The sequence below is a fragment of the Agelaius tricolor genome, unplaced genomic scaffold (assembly GCF_023055355.1).
Source record: "Agelaius tricolor isolate 1412-34295 unplaced genomic scaffold, bAgeTri1.0.p SCAF_6, whole genome shotgun sequence".
NCBI lineage: Eukaryota > Metazoa > Chordata > Aves > Passeriformes > Icteridae > Agelaius > Agelaius tricolor.
In genome coordinates, this window is record NW_027269266.1 from 2472446 (window position 1) to 2488513 (window position 16068).

Consider the following 16068-nt stretch of genomic DNA (forward strand, 5'->3'; position numbering starts at 1 on the left):
GTTGTGTGTGGCTCATGGTGCCCCCTCCCATTCCTCCTTTTGGCACTGGTGAGGCAGGGAGATTGTTGGGGTATATTTTATTTTATTTTATTTTATTTTATTTTATTCATTTCATTTCATTTCATTTCATTTCATTTCATTTTGTTTATATAATTTCATTTTGTTCTATTTTAAAAATTAATCATTTTAACACCTCTATATTTTTTTTTTTTTTTTTTACAGACAGCTGATTAAAACATGTGAACTGATGTGTTTTATGACCCTTTTGAGCGTGCACGTGTTCATGCTTTGACCCTCTGTGGTTTCTCTTGAGCTTGTTTATCATGAGTATAATTGTTAACTCCTATAGCATTTATGTTATGTAATATTTATGCAAAGGGCACTCAGGGAGGAGCAGAGTGCAGGGGCACAGGGAGAGCAGATTTAGCAATGTCCCCACACCCCAAGACTTCAAGACATCAGGGTTCATTTCCCTCCTCTGCCCCCTTCTGACCTTGGCAAACTCATTTCACTTTTCTTTGCTTATCATTGTACACCTGATTTGAAGAATCACTTTTGCTCCCATATCAGCAAACTTGTGCTGTTTTTAAAAGATTAAAAATTCCACACAGCTCTCCCTCTGGTTTTTTTTCATCTATATGAAGAACTCCTTCTCTGAAAGATCATAATTTAACATCTCCAAGTCTTCAGAAGACAGACTGTCATAATCATCTTTGTCTCCTGATGTTTTTCTGCTCCTGTTCATTTTTTCAGAAGCCTCCTGGTCAGTTTTGGTGGAATCAACATGAAAATGATCATGGACACCCTGATTAGAGGTTTCAGAAGCACAGCTGCTGAACATGTGTGTTGAGGGACAATTGCCATCCTGTGCAGGGAGATGCTTTTTTGTGGAGCCTTCAGCACTGAGCCCCATCCCAAACATTTCTTCTGCTGCCTTTGGAGCCTGGCGTTGTGGATCCACCTGCAGCAGGAGTTCATAGCCCTGAATCCCTTCCAGGTCTCTCACATTAATCTCATCCTGCCCATCAGGAAGCGAGAGGCTGGAGGTGTCCCAGAGCTCTAGTGAAGTATTTGTTTCTAGTGGGGTTGGTTTATTTGTGGTGTTTCTGGTGTGCTCAGTGAGCCACAGACCTTGTTTTGTGTCCCTGGCACCTCTGTGGCAGCGAGAGTGCAGCCCCCTGTGCCCCCCAGGTACATCCTGGGGCTGGGTTTAGTGCTTTGGTGTGTGGGGTGGGGAGCAAGTGAGGCACCAGGCAGGGCTTCCACAGGCTCCAGGATGGGAGGCAGGGAGGCACAGGCAGGTCCTGTCTTCAGCTGGGCTTGGCCCTGCTGGATTGCAGCCACTCTCTGGGACACCTTCCCACCCTGCTGCCCTTCAGGCACATCCCCATCCCCAGTGTCTCCAGGGCCTCTCTGCGCTCTGTCCTTGGGCCAGGAACACCCCTGCTCTCTTTGCTTGGTGTAGGTGATTCCAGGTAAGAATCTTCCCTTCTCCCCTGCTCCCTCCTGACCCCTGAGCACCATCCTGCCTGCAGCCTGGTAGGTTTGCAGGCTCAGTGCAGGCTTTTTTCAGGAACACACTCCAGAGCCAAGAGCAGTTACCAAGACCAACTGTGAAACAGTAGGAATAAAAAAAGTCAACACCATTTATTATTCACATATTGCATTACAAGTGTCTCTTATCAAACTCAGAGCATAATTTATATTATTCATGTAGAAACTCAACTTCAACACCACATGGAAAGAAAAGCTAAATACGTGTGTGACAGGGGTGCAGTGACATCCTGATCAAATGTGGAGGCTTGGGCTGAGGTGCAGCCCGACGACCCAAGGGATTGAGAGCAGGAGGGACAAACCCAGCGCCCGCTTTTGCCCAGTACAGCCACTCTACTGGTGATTCTTTATTGCTGTAAAACACGACAGGGATGGTTCCATGGGTACCAGCTTGCAAAGGACTGGGGAACACAGCTGGCAGGCCAGCCAGGCATGACCAAACTGGGTTTCAGGGACACTTGGAAGTGCATCTGTTTCAAAGGCAGAGTGACATAGATCTCCTCTCCCTGTGACCATGGATATTGTGTTCATCATCTGAAAGACCAGTTTCCAGGCAGCAATGCCTCCCTGTTCTGCTTCAAGAATGATGGACTCAGACTAGGCTGTTAGTGGTGCCTGTCCAGTCATTGCTTGCTCTCTGAGCATCTGCAGACGTCCTTCTCCAAGTCTCTGTCATCATCTCTGGTGTCTCAGAGAGAGACTTCAGTTTTCTGTTCCTGAAGATAAGAAGGAAAGACGAGAAGATGAGACTGTATTCATCCCTGATTCTGAAAATTTCCTTGCCTTAAATATGCTGTTTTGGGTATTTTTTTCCCCTTAAATTCAGAGTTCCCTGTACCCACCTCATCTAGTGGTTGTTGGTTGCCTGTGTCATCTGCCAGGTCAATGCCGCGGGTCTCGGGCAGCAGGATGCAGAAGAGGGCCACCAGCACAGGGATGCTCCCAAAGATGGCTTTGGGGATGGCCCGGTGGTACTGGGCCAGGGGAATGATGAGCGGGGCCAGGATCCCGGCCACCCTCGCCATGGTCGAGCACAGCCCCACGCCCGTCTGCCTGCGGGACAGAGGGGCACAGGGAGGGCAGGGGTCAACACTCCTGCACTGAATGTGGCCCTGTGGCCACCTCCAGCCATGGCAGAAGGAAGCTCTGATGTGTGGGGACATCTCACCTGAGGATGGTGGGGAAGAGTTCAGCAGTGTAGACGTAGGAGGTGGAGAAAGCGGCCGTGGCTGTGAACTTGCCAATGGTGGCCAGGACAGTGATTACCACAGGCTGGTCTGAGGAGAGGAGGAGAAATGACCACTGTAACCTGCAGGGGATGGTTCACTTGGGACCAGAACTCTCTGCAGTGGGACTTCTTGGGACAGCCCTTTCTAATAGACTTACTAAGCAAAGTTACCATCTAAGCCATTGGAAATGATCCCCAGCATACCCTTACCTGGAAAATACCCTCTGGCAAAGAGAACCCAGATTTCTCCTGAGGCCTTGGGCATTTTCTAGATGTGCAACTGAAGTGAGCTGCTGAGCCAGCACAGGTGTTTGGGCAGTGCTTAGTTGCAAATGCCATGTCCCTGACCTGGAAAGCATTGGGAGACCTTGTGGAGTCTGATGGGCTAACAGGGAAAAAGTCCACAACAGTCCCCTGGAGGGAAAACCCCTCAAGCTATAACCGTCTCGGTTAGGGTGAGGAAAAAGGCTTCATCCAGCATGCCTTGCTGTGACATGAAGAGTCAGTGTATCCCATTGGCCCTTCCCCCTTGCTCCACCCCTGTGCCCTCATCCCATTGGCCCTGGTGTTCTGCCCCACCTCTCCAAATCCATATATAAATCCCTGCTTTCCCTGCCTGGAAGTCTCTTCATCCCTGGATTCTTTTGAGGAAGAAGCTCAATAAAGACTCTCCTTGGAACCCTACAGAAAGACCCCATTTCTCCTTCTGCATTTCCCAGATCACAAAAGATCTGAAATCACTCAGCGTGCCCAGCCATGCCTGTGACCGTGAGGTGTCTTTTTCAAGACACTTCTTTGGGAAGGTTGTGGCACTCTGAACAACGCCTGCTGTGAGTAGTGGTGCCCAATGTGGGGCCTCTGCAAAGAGGTCTCTGAAGATGAGTCTCCTGCACCTCCCGCTGCAGGACAAAAGTCGCTGTTGGTGCAGCCACTTCTCCAAGGAGAACCCCCTGCGTTTTGGCGAGGGCTTTCCGAGGGGCCACTGGGACCCTCTGAAGACCTCAAAGAGGATGCTGGAGGCTGGTCAATGGGCTGACCACCTATCCAGCAGGTTTTCATTGGCCCAACGGGCATTGCTAGCCCAAAGAAAAGGTTGTGAGTTTGTGTTGGCGTCTTTTGCCTTTCTTTCTCTCTTTTGCTGCTGGGTGTGGGATAGAAGTTGGAGGATGGTCAGCAATCTCAGTTGCCCTAAGCTGAGCCCTCCTCAAAGAGATGTCTTTTTCCAAGTTGTGGGTGCCCATGTAGTGGGGAAATTTAAGTTTTCTATGGGGAATCTTAAGAGATTTATAACCTTAACCGTGACTTTGTTCTTTCTAATTAGTTTTGGGAAGTTTTACCCTTTGTTTCACATTATTGTTAAGTCAATGAAGAAAATGGGGAATCATCAGTGGAATGATTTGGTAAAAGTTTGGGATCCCCAGTTCAAAACCACTTTCCCTTCATCCTCTCCCCAAGCCCTTAAACCCTCTCTTGCCTGAGGGGCAATTGGCAGATGGATGTCGCTATTCAGCAGAGGGTTGCTGCCATCTCCCTGATGCCTCCCCATTCCCTCTCTCTCCTCTCCAGGACGGCACAGGCCATGCTGCTCTGGACTTTCCCCTCAACTTTCTTCCTATACCTGCATACCCTGTTTTGTCTCTTCCTGTTGTCGTTACCCTGCAAAATGACGCTGGTAACATGGCCAGCCCTGCCATTTTATCCTCTCCTTGTCCAAGCTTTTCTGCCTTCACACATCAAAATTGCCACTCTCCTGCCTCTCCTCTGCCTTTTTCTGTGCTCTCCAATGTGCTCGGCTTCTCCCTTCCCCCTGCGTCAATGGGTGTAGCAGTGCTGGGACCCTCCACTTCTGTTGAGAATTCCCTCCCCATCCTGGACCCCATCCTCTCCTGTACCCCATCTGTTTTTGGCTCCTCCCCAGATGGTCACTCCCCTTCCAGTTCCCACAAGACTGGAGCCAGAAGTGGCAATGATGGCGACCTTTAGGAGTTCATATTGGCCTCCATTGCTGCTCACCAACTGGAAGATTCTGGTTGCCCAAGAAGGCCCCACGCAGTCATAAAGTGCCCTCCATCCTCCTTGGAGGATGAGTAGCAATTCCTCAGTCTCAGATTCCAGTCCCGGGTCTGAGGATTGCTGGGCCAAAACACAGAGGGAAGCCACTTGGGAGTGGGATTCAGAACTGGCCAAAAGATCTTGGCCTTCCTAGTTGTGTATAAACAGGGGAGAAGGACAACATCACCCAACTCCTGGGAGACCTTTCCCTACGGGGAACTTAAAGAGCTTTGCAAGGAAGCCAAGGAGCATGGCCAGAGATCACATTTTTTTAAGAACCTACTTGAAGGTTCTTCTGTGCTCATGTTTTAGTACCCCATGATATTAAAAACATCATAAACTACCTCCTCTCCCCAGACAAGTACATGCTGTGGGAAAGCCAGTGGAAAAAATATCTAAAGTCATTGGCAGATACATATTCCAAAGATGCAAAGAAACCAAATTTAACAATTGAGCAAATGGCAGGAGAAGGTAACTTCCAAAAACTCATGGACCAAGCAAAAGACTTACCAGAAGCTGCACTTAATGATATTGCCACAGCTGCCAAATCATCATTGCTTCTCACTCCCGACGGCACCATTTCAACACAGAGCTTTATGAACATTAAACAAGGGATGAATGAGACTTTCATAAAGTTTGTTGATAGACTTAAGGTTGCACATGAAAGACAAATAAAAGGTCCAGAAGCCTGAAAGGGGGTTTTGAATAAAATGGTCATGGCCAATGCAAATACAGAGTGCAAAGCAATTGTAAGAGCCCTTCCCCTTGACATTGAACCATCCATTGAGCAAATGGTGGAAGCCTGCACCAAACACACTTCAACAGAAAACACTGTTGCCCAAGACGTTGCAAAGGGCATTGCAGAAGGCATATCAGGAGCCTTTGCAGCAATAGCTTCAAAAGAAAATTGTAGATGTTTCAACTGCAGCAATTTCAGACATTTTCTAAAGGACTGTCCCGAGAGACTAGTCATCAAGGACAACTGGACAAACCATCAGTGGCTACAGAATCAGCCATGTTACTAACAGAGTCCAGAAAACTCAAAGCAGAGCGCGGGATGGCCCCGTGCTACAACATGAAATCAGAGACTGTCCTGTCCTGCTCTCCCCACCACTTGGGAAGAACAAGAGAAGCAAGGACCATCTCTGAGTTTTCCACCCCAGATGCAGGAGATTCAACGTAAAGAAAGATACGGGTGGGCACCCGGCACCAGTTGATAACTGTGCTGTCAATTGACTCACCAGTGAAGGTATTTATAAGATCCCTACAGGAAAAACTGGGCCACCAGCTGGTCCTTGGGACATCCTAATCATAGGAGATACTTTGAATGGACTGGATGAAATTCATGTCATATCAGAAGTACAGACTATAGAATCTGGAGGCAAAATTTTTGTCTCCATCTTTTGCACTGAACCACCTTTCCCCCTTTCCGCTGGGACACCAATTGCACAGGCTTTTCTAGTACCCAGAGACTGCCTGGAACAGGTTCCCCTTAACCCCACCATCATGTGGGTGCAGGTTGTGGGCTCAAACAAACTCATCATTGAGTGTGTCCATTTCTGCAAGGGGGAAAAGATCTAGCGGCTGGGCATGCTGGACACCAGGGCTGATGTCACAATCATCACTTGCTCTGAGTGGCCGGCAAATTGGGAACTGCAGCCCATGGTAGGGATGACCTTGGGGATTGGAGATGCAGCAGTTTCCATGAGAAATAAAAGAAATATAGTTGTAGAAGGTCCTGTGGGCAAGATGGAGAGCATGAGGCCATTTGTAGTAAGGGCACCAATCACCCTTTGGGGCAGGCACCTCATGTCCCAGTGGGCAGCATCTCTAAAAATCCAGTAGAGATTTTTATTTGGGGCCACTGGCAAGTCTTACCATCCCTCAACTCACCTGGAAACAAAATCGTCCGGTGTGGGTTGATCAGTGGCCCATCTCTAATAAAATTTGCGCACACTAGAGGCCCTTGTGGAAGAGCAGCTTGCCAAGGGCCACATCGCTGAGACCATCAGCCCTTGGGAAGTCCCCTATCTTTGTTTTGAAAAAACCCGGCAAAGATAGGTGGAGGCTCCTCTATAAACGCAGGAAAATAAATGACGTCATTGAAGACATGGGTCCTCTGCAGCCCGGTTTGCCCTCGCCTTCTATGCTGCCCTAGAACTGGAGACTTGCCATCACTGATATTAAAGACTGTTTCTTTAATATCCCCCTCCATCCTTGAGATGCCCCCAAGTTTGCGTTTTTGGTCCCGTTCCCAAACAGGCAGGCTCTTCTAAAAAGGTACCACTGGCTGGTCCTTCCTCAAGGAATGAAAAACTCCCAGACCATATGCCAGTGGTATGTAGCCCACATCCTGTCATCCATGAGGGGCCTGTTCCCTGATGCAGTCATCTATCACTACATGGATGACATCCTCATCTGCACACCTGAAGAAAATTACCTTAAAGTAACTTTTAAAAGAACTATCAGAGCCATTGAGGAGGCTGGGCTAGAGATCCGCAAAGACAAAATCCAGCACGCCTGCCCCTGGACTAACCTGGGACTCTGGATCCATGAGTGGACCATTGTGCCCCAGCAACTGGCCATCGAGGATGACCTGAAGACCCTGTGAGACCTACCCCAGCTCTGCAGGTCCATCAACTGGGTACGTCCCCTGCTGGGGATAATGATGGAGGTCCTTGCACCACTCTTCAACCTGCTCTGTGGAAGTGAGGACCTGGATTTGCCATGCATTCCTCAGGCCTAGGAATCCATCATCAGGGTCCAGGAGGCCCTGTCTTCGCGTCAAGCCCACCGTTATGAGCCCAGCCTGCCTTTCCAACTGAGTGTTTTAGGTAAGGCCCCGAGGTTCCATGCCCTAATTTTTCAATGGGATGCAAGTTTGAAAGACCCCCTTTTAATTATTGAGTGGGTCTTTCCCCATAATCAATCTACTAAGACCAATACCACTCCTCAAGAAATTAGGGCAAATCTAATCAAAAAGTCTAGGACTCACCTCTGCACTCTTGTGGGGTGTGAGTTCATATGCATTCACCTCCCATTGACGACTGGGGATCAATGAGAGCCTCCAGTTCACCCTAGATAGCTACATGGGCCAGATTTCTATGCATCTTCCAAAACACAAACTGTTCAATTTGGTTGTCAGTCTGGTCCCTAAACTAATGCAAAGTAGAACACCTCTCAAAGCTCTAATGGTTTTTACTGACAACTTATAAGGATCCCACAAGTCAGTAATGACTTGGAGGGATCCCAGGACACAGAAGTGGGAGTCTGATGTCCAAATGGTGGAAGAATCTCTACAAATTGCAGAATTAGCTGCCGTCGTCAGAGCTTTTGAGAAATTCCAAGAACCTTTTAATTTGGTAACAGATTTGGCCTATGTAGTCAGAGTAGCTATGAGGGCAGAACATTCTTTTTTAAAAGAGGTCTCAAACCAAATTTGTACCACATGCTTCCTAAATTAATATATCTCATCTCCCACAGAAAGCAACCATACCACATAATGCATGCGAGGTCACACACTGACCTCCCAGGTGCCATCATGGAGGGAAACAAGAAGGCAGACACACGAGCCATGTCTGCTAAAACTGCCGGTGTTCCTGACATCTTCGCCTAGGCGAAGTTGTCACATGCCTTCTATCATCAAAACATCCCAGCTCTCATGAGCATGTTTCACATGTCCTGAGAGCAAGCAAGAGCTGTGGTAGCCACTTGCTCAAATTGTCAAGCCTACCAAATTCCATCCTTCGGCTCCAGGATCAACCCCAGAGACCTTGAGAGTTGCCATTGTTGCAGACTGATGTGACCCACTTCCCATCTTTTAGGAGGTTAAAATACATTCATGTATCTGTAGATACCTTTTCTGGTGTGGTGTTTGCCTCAGCACACGCAGGAGAGAACGCTAAACGTAGTGTTCAACATCAGGCACTTCCTCCTGGTGCTCGCAACCCTGGGAGTCCCAGAAAGCATCAAGACTGATAATGGCCCTGCTTATGTCTCCAGCATGCTAAGAGTTCTTCAACCAATGGGGCGTAAAGCACAGCACAGGCATACCACTGTCTCCCACAGGGCAATCAATTGTAGAAAGGACTCGTGGCACCCTTAAATGGGTCCTCAATCAGCAGTGGGTAGGAACAGAGATAATAGCTCCCATTGAGAGGCTCTGTAAGGCTCTTTATGTTATTAATTTTCTAAATTGTTCCTTCTCAAACCCCCCCATACCCCAGCATTTCTGAAATTTGGGCAGAGCTAAGCTTGAAGAGAAACCGCTGATGCTGATTAAGGATCCTGAAACCCAGCAAATATCTGGACCATTTGTATTGATTACCTGGGGGAGAAGCTATGCCCGTGTCTCAACATAATCAGGCCCAAGATGGCTCCCAAAACAACCAAAAACCTTACTTAGGTTACACAGCAAACACTGCCTCCATGGAAAATAACAAAAGTTCTACTGAGACAAATACAGGTCTACCAGAAGACCAGAGGAACAGCACCTGGAGAGGAAGATGGCATCATCAACTACAACGCCAAGTCAACCTTCCTGTCACCAGATAACAGACGACGCCAAGTACCAGACAAGACACAGATTAAACAAGTTGTTTCCCCAGAATCATACTTACCTTCATACTTACCTTTGTATCATGTCCCCTCCTCTGACTTTCTCCTTCCCAGTCTTTTCCCTTTTTCCATAACCTCCTCCCCGTACCATTTACTCACCTCCTTCTGCAAGCCTTTTTATAAAATAAAGAAGGGGGAGTTCTGGAGGCCAGTGAGCCAGCAGGGGAGAAGCCCATGATGCCCCCCTGGAGGGTTATCTCAAGCAATAATCACCCTTTTTAGGGTGAGGAAAAAGGTTTCTCCCACCATGCCTTGCTGTGACATGCAGATTCAATGTATCCCATTGGCCCTTGCTCCTTGCTCCACCCCTGTGCCCTCATCCCATTGGCCCTGGTGTTCTGCCCCGCTCCTCAAAATCCAAATATAAATCCCTGCTTTCCCTGCCTGAAAGTCTCTTCATCCCTGGATTCTTTTGAGGAAGAAGCTCAATAAAGACTCTCCTTGGAACCCTACACAAAGACCCCATTTCTCCTTCTGCATTTCCCAGATCACAAAAGATCTGAAATCACTCAGCGTGAGCACAGCCATGCCTGTGACTGTGAGGTGTCTTTTTCAAGACACTTCTTTGGGAAGGTCGCAACTCTCTGAACAACACCCACCCGGACAAAGCCCCACTGTTACCTGCAGTCCCCCTCACAGCCCTGGCACAGTAGGTAGGGTGGGGTATGGACTGGGGCACAAACTGATGCAAACTGATGAGGGGGAGTGGGCATTTGCCTTTTCTCTTCATCTAAGAAAGGGAGACATGGTAGCTTTTAAAACACTTCTGCTGTAGCTTTCTGCCAGGGGGTGGTGGTGTCTTAGTGGGTGGGTGGTGGGCAATGGACACTGCCTGCCAAGGGCCAGGAGCTGTGGGAGAACTAGCACAGCCCTGAGGGAGAAGGCATCCAAGGTGAGGAGAAGCCAGAATGCTGGGGATGAAGCAGCCTGGGGGCTGTGACAGAGGAAGCAGCTGAGCCTGTGGAAGTGAGCGTGGGTCTGGCAGGGTGGGAGGATGGCTCTGAGCAAGGGTAGGGATGTGCAGGGCACTGCCCAGCTCTGCTGACAGGCGGGGAAGGTTCACCTTCAGGGATGCCGGTGAGGATGAGGCATATCAGGCCAGCCAGCAGCAGGAGAATGCCCTGCACTTTCTTCCTCCCAAACCACTCCAGCAGGAAAATGCAGGAAATTCGAGCTGGAAGCTCCACTGCCCCAAAGGCCAGCTGTGTCAGGTAGATGTCCAGACCAAAATCCGTCACGCTGAGGCTCAGCCCATAGTAGACAATGCTGTCTGCAAACCTGAGATTCAAGTAAAGCAGGATAGAACGTGTCACCAGATGTTTTCTGGGGGCTTATAACCCAAAATTAGAAAGGTTAGAACACATGCAAATTACTTAAATTCCCAGCAATCTCTGTTTTGGTTCTAGTCATCACCTTTGAAAGTTGTGTGGGACATAGTTGCAGGAGATAAAGCACATGGTCAGCAGATTCTAGACTGAACCCAAAGCTTCTAGATAAGCACAAAACTCCTCCAGGGCCCAGGGATTGCCAAAGCTGGAATTACTCAAGCCTTTCTAACACAACCCACAGTATCATGGATAATCATCTTCTTCCCATGCCCAGACATGGTAAATCTGGTCCAGTATGTGGAGGTAGAATGACAACAGGTCAAGACATTCACATGTGTATTACCAGAAAAATCGCTTTAATGTACAGTTCTTGTCAACCATCAACGTCTTCTATTTCACCTACTAGTTATAACAGAGGGGAGGAGGGTATATCTTACCAGACACATGACATGATTAAAGTCACCTTCAGCAGATTCTTTGTCCTGAAGAGATCCAGGAAACTTCCAGACTTGACCTCTTTCTCAGGCTTCAACTTCAAAAAGACAAGAGAAAGACAAAGAGTCAGAGCAGGAAAAGGAAACCCATGTCCAGCTCCTTTTCCACCTGCAGACCATGGGAAGCCTCAGTGGGGCAGGTCTGTGACCCCAGTGCTCTGGCAGGGAGGGCAGCCCCACTGCCCTCAGGGTGCCCAGCACAGGGGATGGTGACTGAGAGGTTCCTCAGGATGAACATTGGCCCAATGGAGGAACTTTGGGGTGGGCAAGGAGGGAACTCCCCTTCAGGCATTTCTGCCTGGAAAGCCAGAGACTAAAGAGAGAGACTGTGTGCTGATCAGTCACACTCCTGGAATCCTCAGAGGAGAAAAGCCAGGGAAGCATTGCAGCCCTTCCCACAGCCCCAGGGGGACCCCAGAAAGCTCCAGGCTGAGCCTCAGCAGAGGCTGGGCCTCTTCCCTGACCTTGTCCCTGTGGAACTCAGCTGGAGCTGGAGTCCCCCCCAGCCCATGGCCAGCCCCAGTGGGAATGCAGAGATGTTTCTGGCATGAGCTGAGCTCCAGGGCTGCTGCCAGGCCCAGGGCAGTGTCTGAGGCCAGGACCCCCCAGTACCTGCTCCAGGAGCTCTGGTGGGAGGCTGCGCTTGTTGGTGGCTGCCGCCTTCTGCAGCACCTTCTTGGCTTCCTCGATTCTGCCCTTGGTGACCAGCCAGCGAGCTGACTCTGGGAGCACCCTGCCAGGAGAGGAGGCCAGCACATGCTGCTGTGTCCTGCTGAGCTCCCCCACAGCCCCTTTCTCTGGGACCATGTCCAGCAAGCCTTGGAATCGCCACAGGATCAGATCCCAGAACCACAGAACCTTCAGCATTGGAAGGGACCCACAAGGATCATCAAGCCCAATTCTAAAGTGAATGGCCCATGGGATCAATGGGTCTAAGTACCCTAAATTTAGGCTCCAGAGGGCACATTTGGAGACCTATAGCAGAGCAGCTGCTGCTGTCAGCAGTGCAGTGCCCAGGGAGATGTGCTGAGCTCTGCAGCAGCTCCTCCAGCACCTGCACTCCAACGGGAAAGACCCAGCTTGGTTCTGAGCTGCTGCCTCCTCCTCACTCACACCCTCACATCAGGGCTGTGTCTTCCAGAACAACTGCCCTGCTCCTCCTTACCAGATGTAGAAGAAAAGGGCAAACATAGGAGCAGATCCTGCAATCTCCAGCAGCCTCCAGTGGCGAATCCCATAAGTCAAACCAGCCACCAACATGTCCCCGATGGCGGCAGCTGTGTGAGTGACGAGCAGCGCCTTTGTCCGGTGGGAGACACCAACCCATTCTGTAGCTAAGAGCAAAAACAAAGGTTCAGGCTTTGTTTTGGGCTTTCTTTTGTTATTGTGTCTTGTGAGGCCAAGTCTGCTTCCTCAGGGCAAGGGCATCCCACTCACCCAGGGACACGACTGCAATCATAATTCCTGACACGGCAGCTCCCACGACACACCTGAAGGCCATGAACACATAGAAGTGGGGCACAAAGGCAGTGGCCAGGCCAAACACGCCCTGCAGGAGGATGCAGATGAGAAAGACTGGCCGCCTGCCTATCCTGTGGAAGGAGAGGGAAGACCCAGTCAGTACCTGGAGAGACCCCAGGGGGAGAGGGAAGAGCACAGGAGGGATGCAAAGTGATTTGGGAACCAGAGGAGATTTGACATCCATAGCTCCTCTTTACAGCCCAAGAAACAATGTGCAGAAAAATCAGTGTCTCCAGTGTTGACCCATCATGGTTCTGGCAAAGCCTGAGACACCAGCAGGGGCTAAACTTGTGATTTGTGAGGAACCCCCCCACAAGGCTGTATCTGCCTCTCTTTCCAACCCTCAGACATTTCCAGACCTCTCAGGGGGGCCCAGATGCCCAATCTCAGGCAAGGGGATTGCATCCTGTGAAGGTTCAGTGCCTGGAGAGTCTGCCCCCTGATCTGGGCAATGTCCCTGGGTGCTGGGCAGTGTCTCTGGGAAGGAGCTGTGTTTCCTCACCTGTCACTTAGCATCCCAAAGATCAGGGCTCCAATGAGAAGCCCAGCCATGTAGATGGACTGGGAGACGTCATTCAGGACCGCCCTGTCACACACCAGGTCAAACTGGAGGAAGGAAAAGACAGAAGCTGTTGGTTTTGACAGGCTCCAGCCGCTCTCTGGGCTTGGGCAGCCTTTCTGGTTGGTGGTGGATGCAGGATTTGGGTGCCTGAGCTCTTGCTCCAGCCCCTGGGAGCAGAGAAGCCCTCAGGAGGGCTTGAGCCCTTCATGGTGAGCACTTAGGGCACAAATCAGTGGTGGGGCTGGTGCCCCTCTGCTGGGTGCTGGCATCTGCAGGATTCCCCTGCAGCCCAAAGGTCCCTGAGGGAGCATTCTGGTTGTGAGCTTTTATTTCAAGTGTGGCCTTGGGGTGAGAGCTGTATCAGCTTTCTTGTCTGGCTGAAAAGGCAGGGCAGGGTGGAAAGAGGAGGAGAGCAGTGCTTTTTCCTGATAAAGGAGGAATGGCAAGGGATGCAGCTGCTGACACCTGCAGGGAAGCCTTGTCTGAAATGGACTTGGTGCTCCGGGGACACCAAGGAGCTTTTGCAAATGCCAGAGGCTGGACTTTCTCCTGTGTCCCAGCTCCATGGAAGGTACTTGTGAGAAAGTGCTGGAGCTGGCAGGTAGGAAAGGAGGGAGGAGGACTGAGGGAAAGTGAGAAAGGAGAAAAGGTCCATAGAGGCAGAATCACAGAATCATGGAATCCTTTAGGTTGGGAAAGACCTCCAAGAACATCAAGTACAACTTTTGAAAGACTGCTATCCTGTAAACTAGAAAGGTGGGAGATGAGGCAGAATGGAGAAATTGAGGCTGCTGATAAACAAGGCTTTTGCTCAACTGCAAGGCCCTGGCATGTCTTGTTGCAGCCCTGAAGGTTCCTGGAGGCCCAAGAAATATCAGTATTACTTGGAAGGTGAATGTCTTTCACAGAGGAGATGGTGTGAGTAGAAGCAGGCAGAAGAACAGGGGGTACTGTGGCAGGGATGGCCAAAAGATCCCTCCAGGCAGATCCATCATGAAGTCCAAGGTCTGGATAGTGGAAAGGGGATGGATGGTGGGCAGAAGATGTGCTGGACTCACACCCCCACAGTCCCTGCCTGTGCTCTCCCCAGACATCTTCACCATGGCCTTGATGCAACGAGCTCCCAGGGATTCCATCTGTGTGATGGAGGCAAAACCCTGCAGTGAATCTCAGCCTGACTGCAGCACAGCTGGCACTGGCTGGCCAAAGCACAGGCCAGGATATTCCACCCCCTCCCAGAAACAATGCCAGAAGGCAATGAGGCTTGTGGTCATGGTTAATACTGGCCTATTGCAATTCTCTTGTTTTGTACCCAGGTGAAATGTCAACAAAAGTGCCCAACATTAAACTGAAAATGGATCCCCGGAATCTGCAGATCCAGACATTTACAGTGGAGAAATTACTGGAACCACTGATATAATACCATTCAGGTATTTTAGAGTTGCAGAAAGTAAGCTGGAGAACCATAGAGGGAAGGGAATAAGGCTGAAGAATTTGTGACTAAAGAAAGCTGGAGAACCACAGAGGGAAGGGAAGAACGCTGAAGAATTTTTGACTAAAGAAAACGGGATAACTATAGAGGGAAGTGAATAAGGCTTTTGACTTTTGACTAGAGACATTATTTTGAAAGTCACAGCCACAGTTCTTCTGCAGCACAGCTGTCACTGGCTGAGCAAAGCACAGGCCAGGATATTCCCATCCCTCCCTTCCACAGCCCAGCAGATCCAGCAGCAGGTACAGACCTCGGTCAGCAGGGACGGTGGCTGCTCTGAGGGGTACACCCAGCCACTGCTGCACTTCTCAGTGTGGTTCAGTCCATAGGCCAGGATGGAATCCAGGTCCCAGTCCACCGGGGAGAACATGGAGCACTGCTCAAAGTGCCCGTCGGGGCCCCGGGGCAGGGTGAGGTTCAGCTGCTCTTCCTGTGTCAGGTTGGGGCCGATGGCAAGGATCCAGCTGGTGTCACAGTGGTGAGGCACTTCCACCACCATGAACACTTGGCCAACCATTTGGAAAGGGTTGAGAAGTAGTGGCAGGGAGAGGAGCAGGATCAGCAGTTTCTGATAGAGCCCAAACTCCCCCAGAGCCCTTAAAAGATCCCCAAACTCAGCCATGGCGAGCACCTCTGTGGCCAGGCTGCGCCGGTGCCTGTGGCTTAAATAGGCAAATATTAATGTTTAAACTGTGTGAGCACTAAAGCCCTAATCCAGTGTGATAAAATGAGCACCTGCACTGGCACAGCAGTCCATTCTGATGATACAGTGCAGTGCTCCAGGCTGCACTTTGTCACCAGCCATTCCCTCCCTGCTCTAGAGAATAGATCAAAGGTGCCAGAGCACTGTCACTCTTGGGCATGGTATAGTGACATCTTGTCCTTCTCCAGCCTGGCAAGTGCCACAAGGCCTCCTGAAGGCGGCTGTGCTGCAGCTCAAGGTTTGTGTCTGAGGCATGAAGCTGGGATTCTACAAATGAGGGTTAATTTTGCTGGGGGTGGGGATGCAAGCAGAGTAAATTTGCTGCTCCCATTAATGGTTTAATGACTACAGAGAGCATCCTGGAGACAGAGATATGTGAGAGAATATGGAAGAGAAGCAGAAGAACACTTCCCCTCTGGGGCAGAATATATGTCTGGTAGTCCAATAGACTTGCTCTTGACAGCTGTGTCCCAAGCTCTCTGTTTTCATTTGTAGAAACACTGGTTAGTCATAAAAG

General features: G+C 49.9%; 1 protein-coding gene across 1 annotated transcript; it reads right to left on the bottom strand.

Annotated features, from left to right (window-relative positions):
• Positions 1-634: 634 nt before the first annotated feature.
• On the bottom strand, positions 635-15470 carry LOC139591328 (solute carrier family 22 member 13-like). Its single transcript, XM_071429891.1, has 10 exons — positions 15099-15470; positions 13297-13400; positions 12711-12865; positions 12439-12607; positions 11886-12006; positions 11217-11311; positions 10515-10729; positions 2723-2831; positions 2397-2607; positions 635-805 (listed from the first exon to the last, which is right to left on the bottom strand). The coding sequence occupies exons 1-10, from the start codon at positions 15468-15470 to the stop codon at positions 635-637; spliced, it is 1722 nt and encodes a 573-aa protein (XP_071285992.1).
• Positions 15471-16068: the final 598 nt, after the last annotated feature.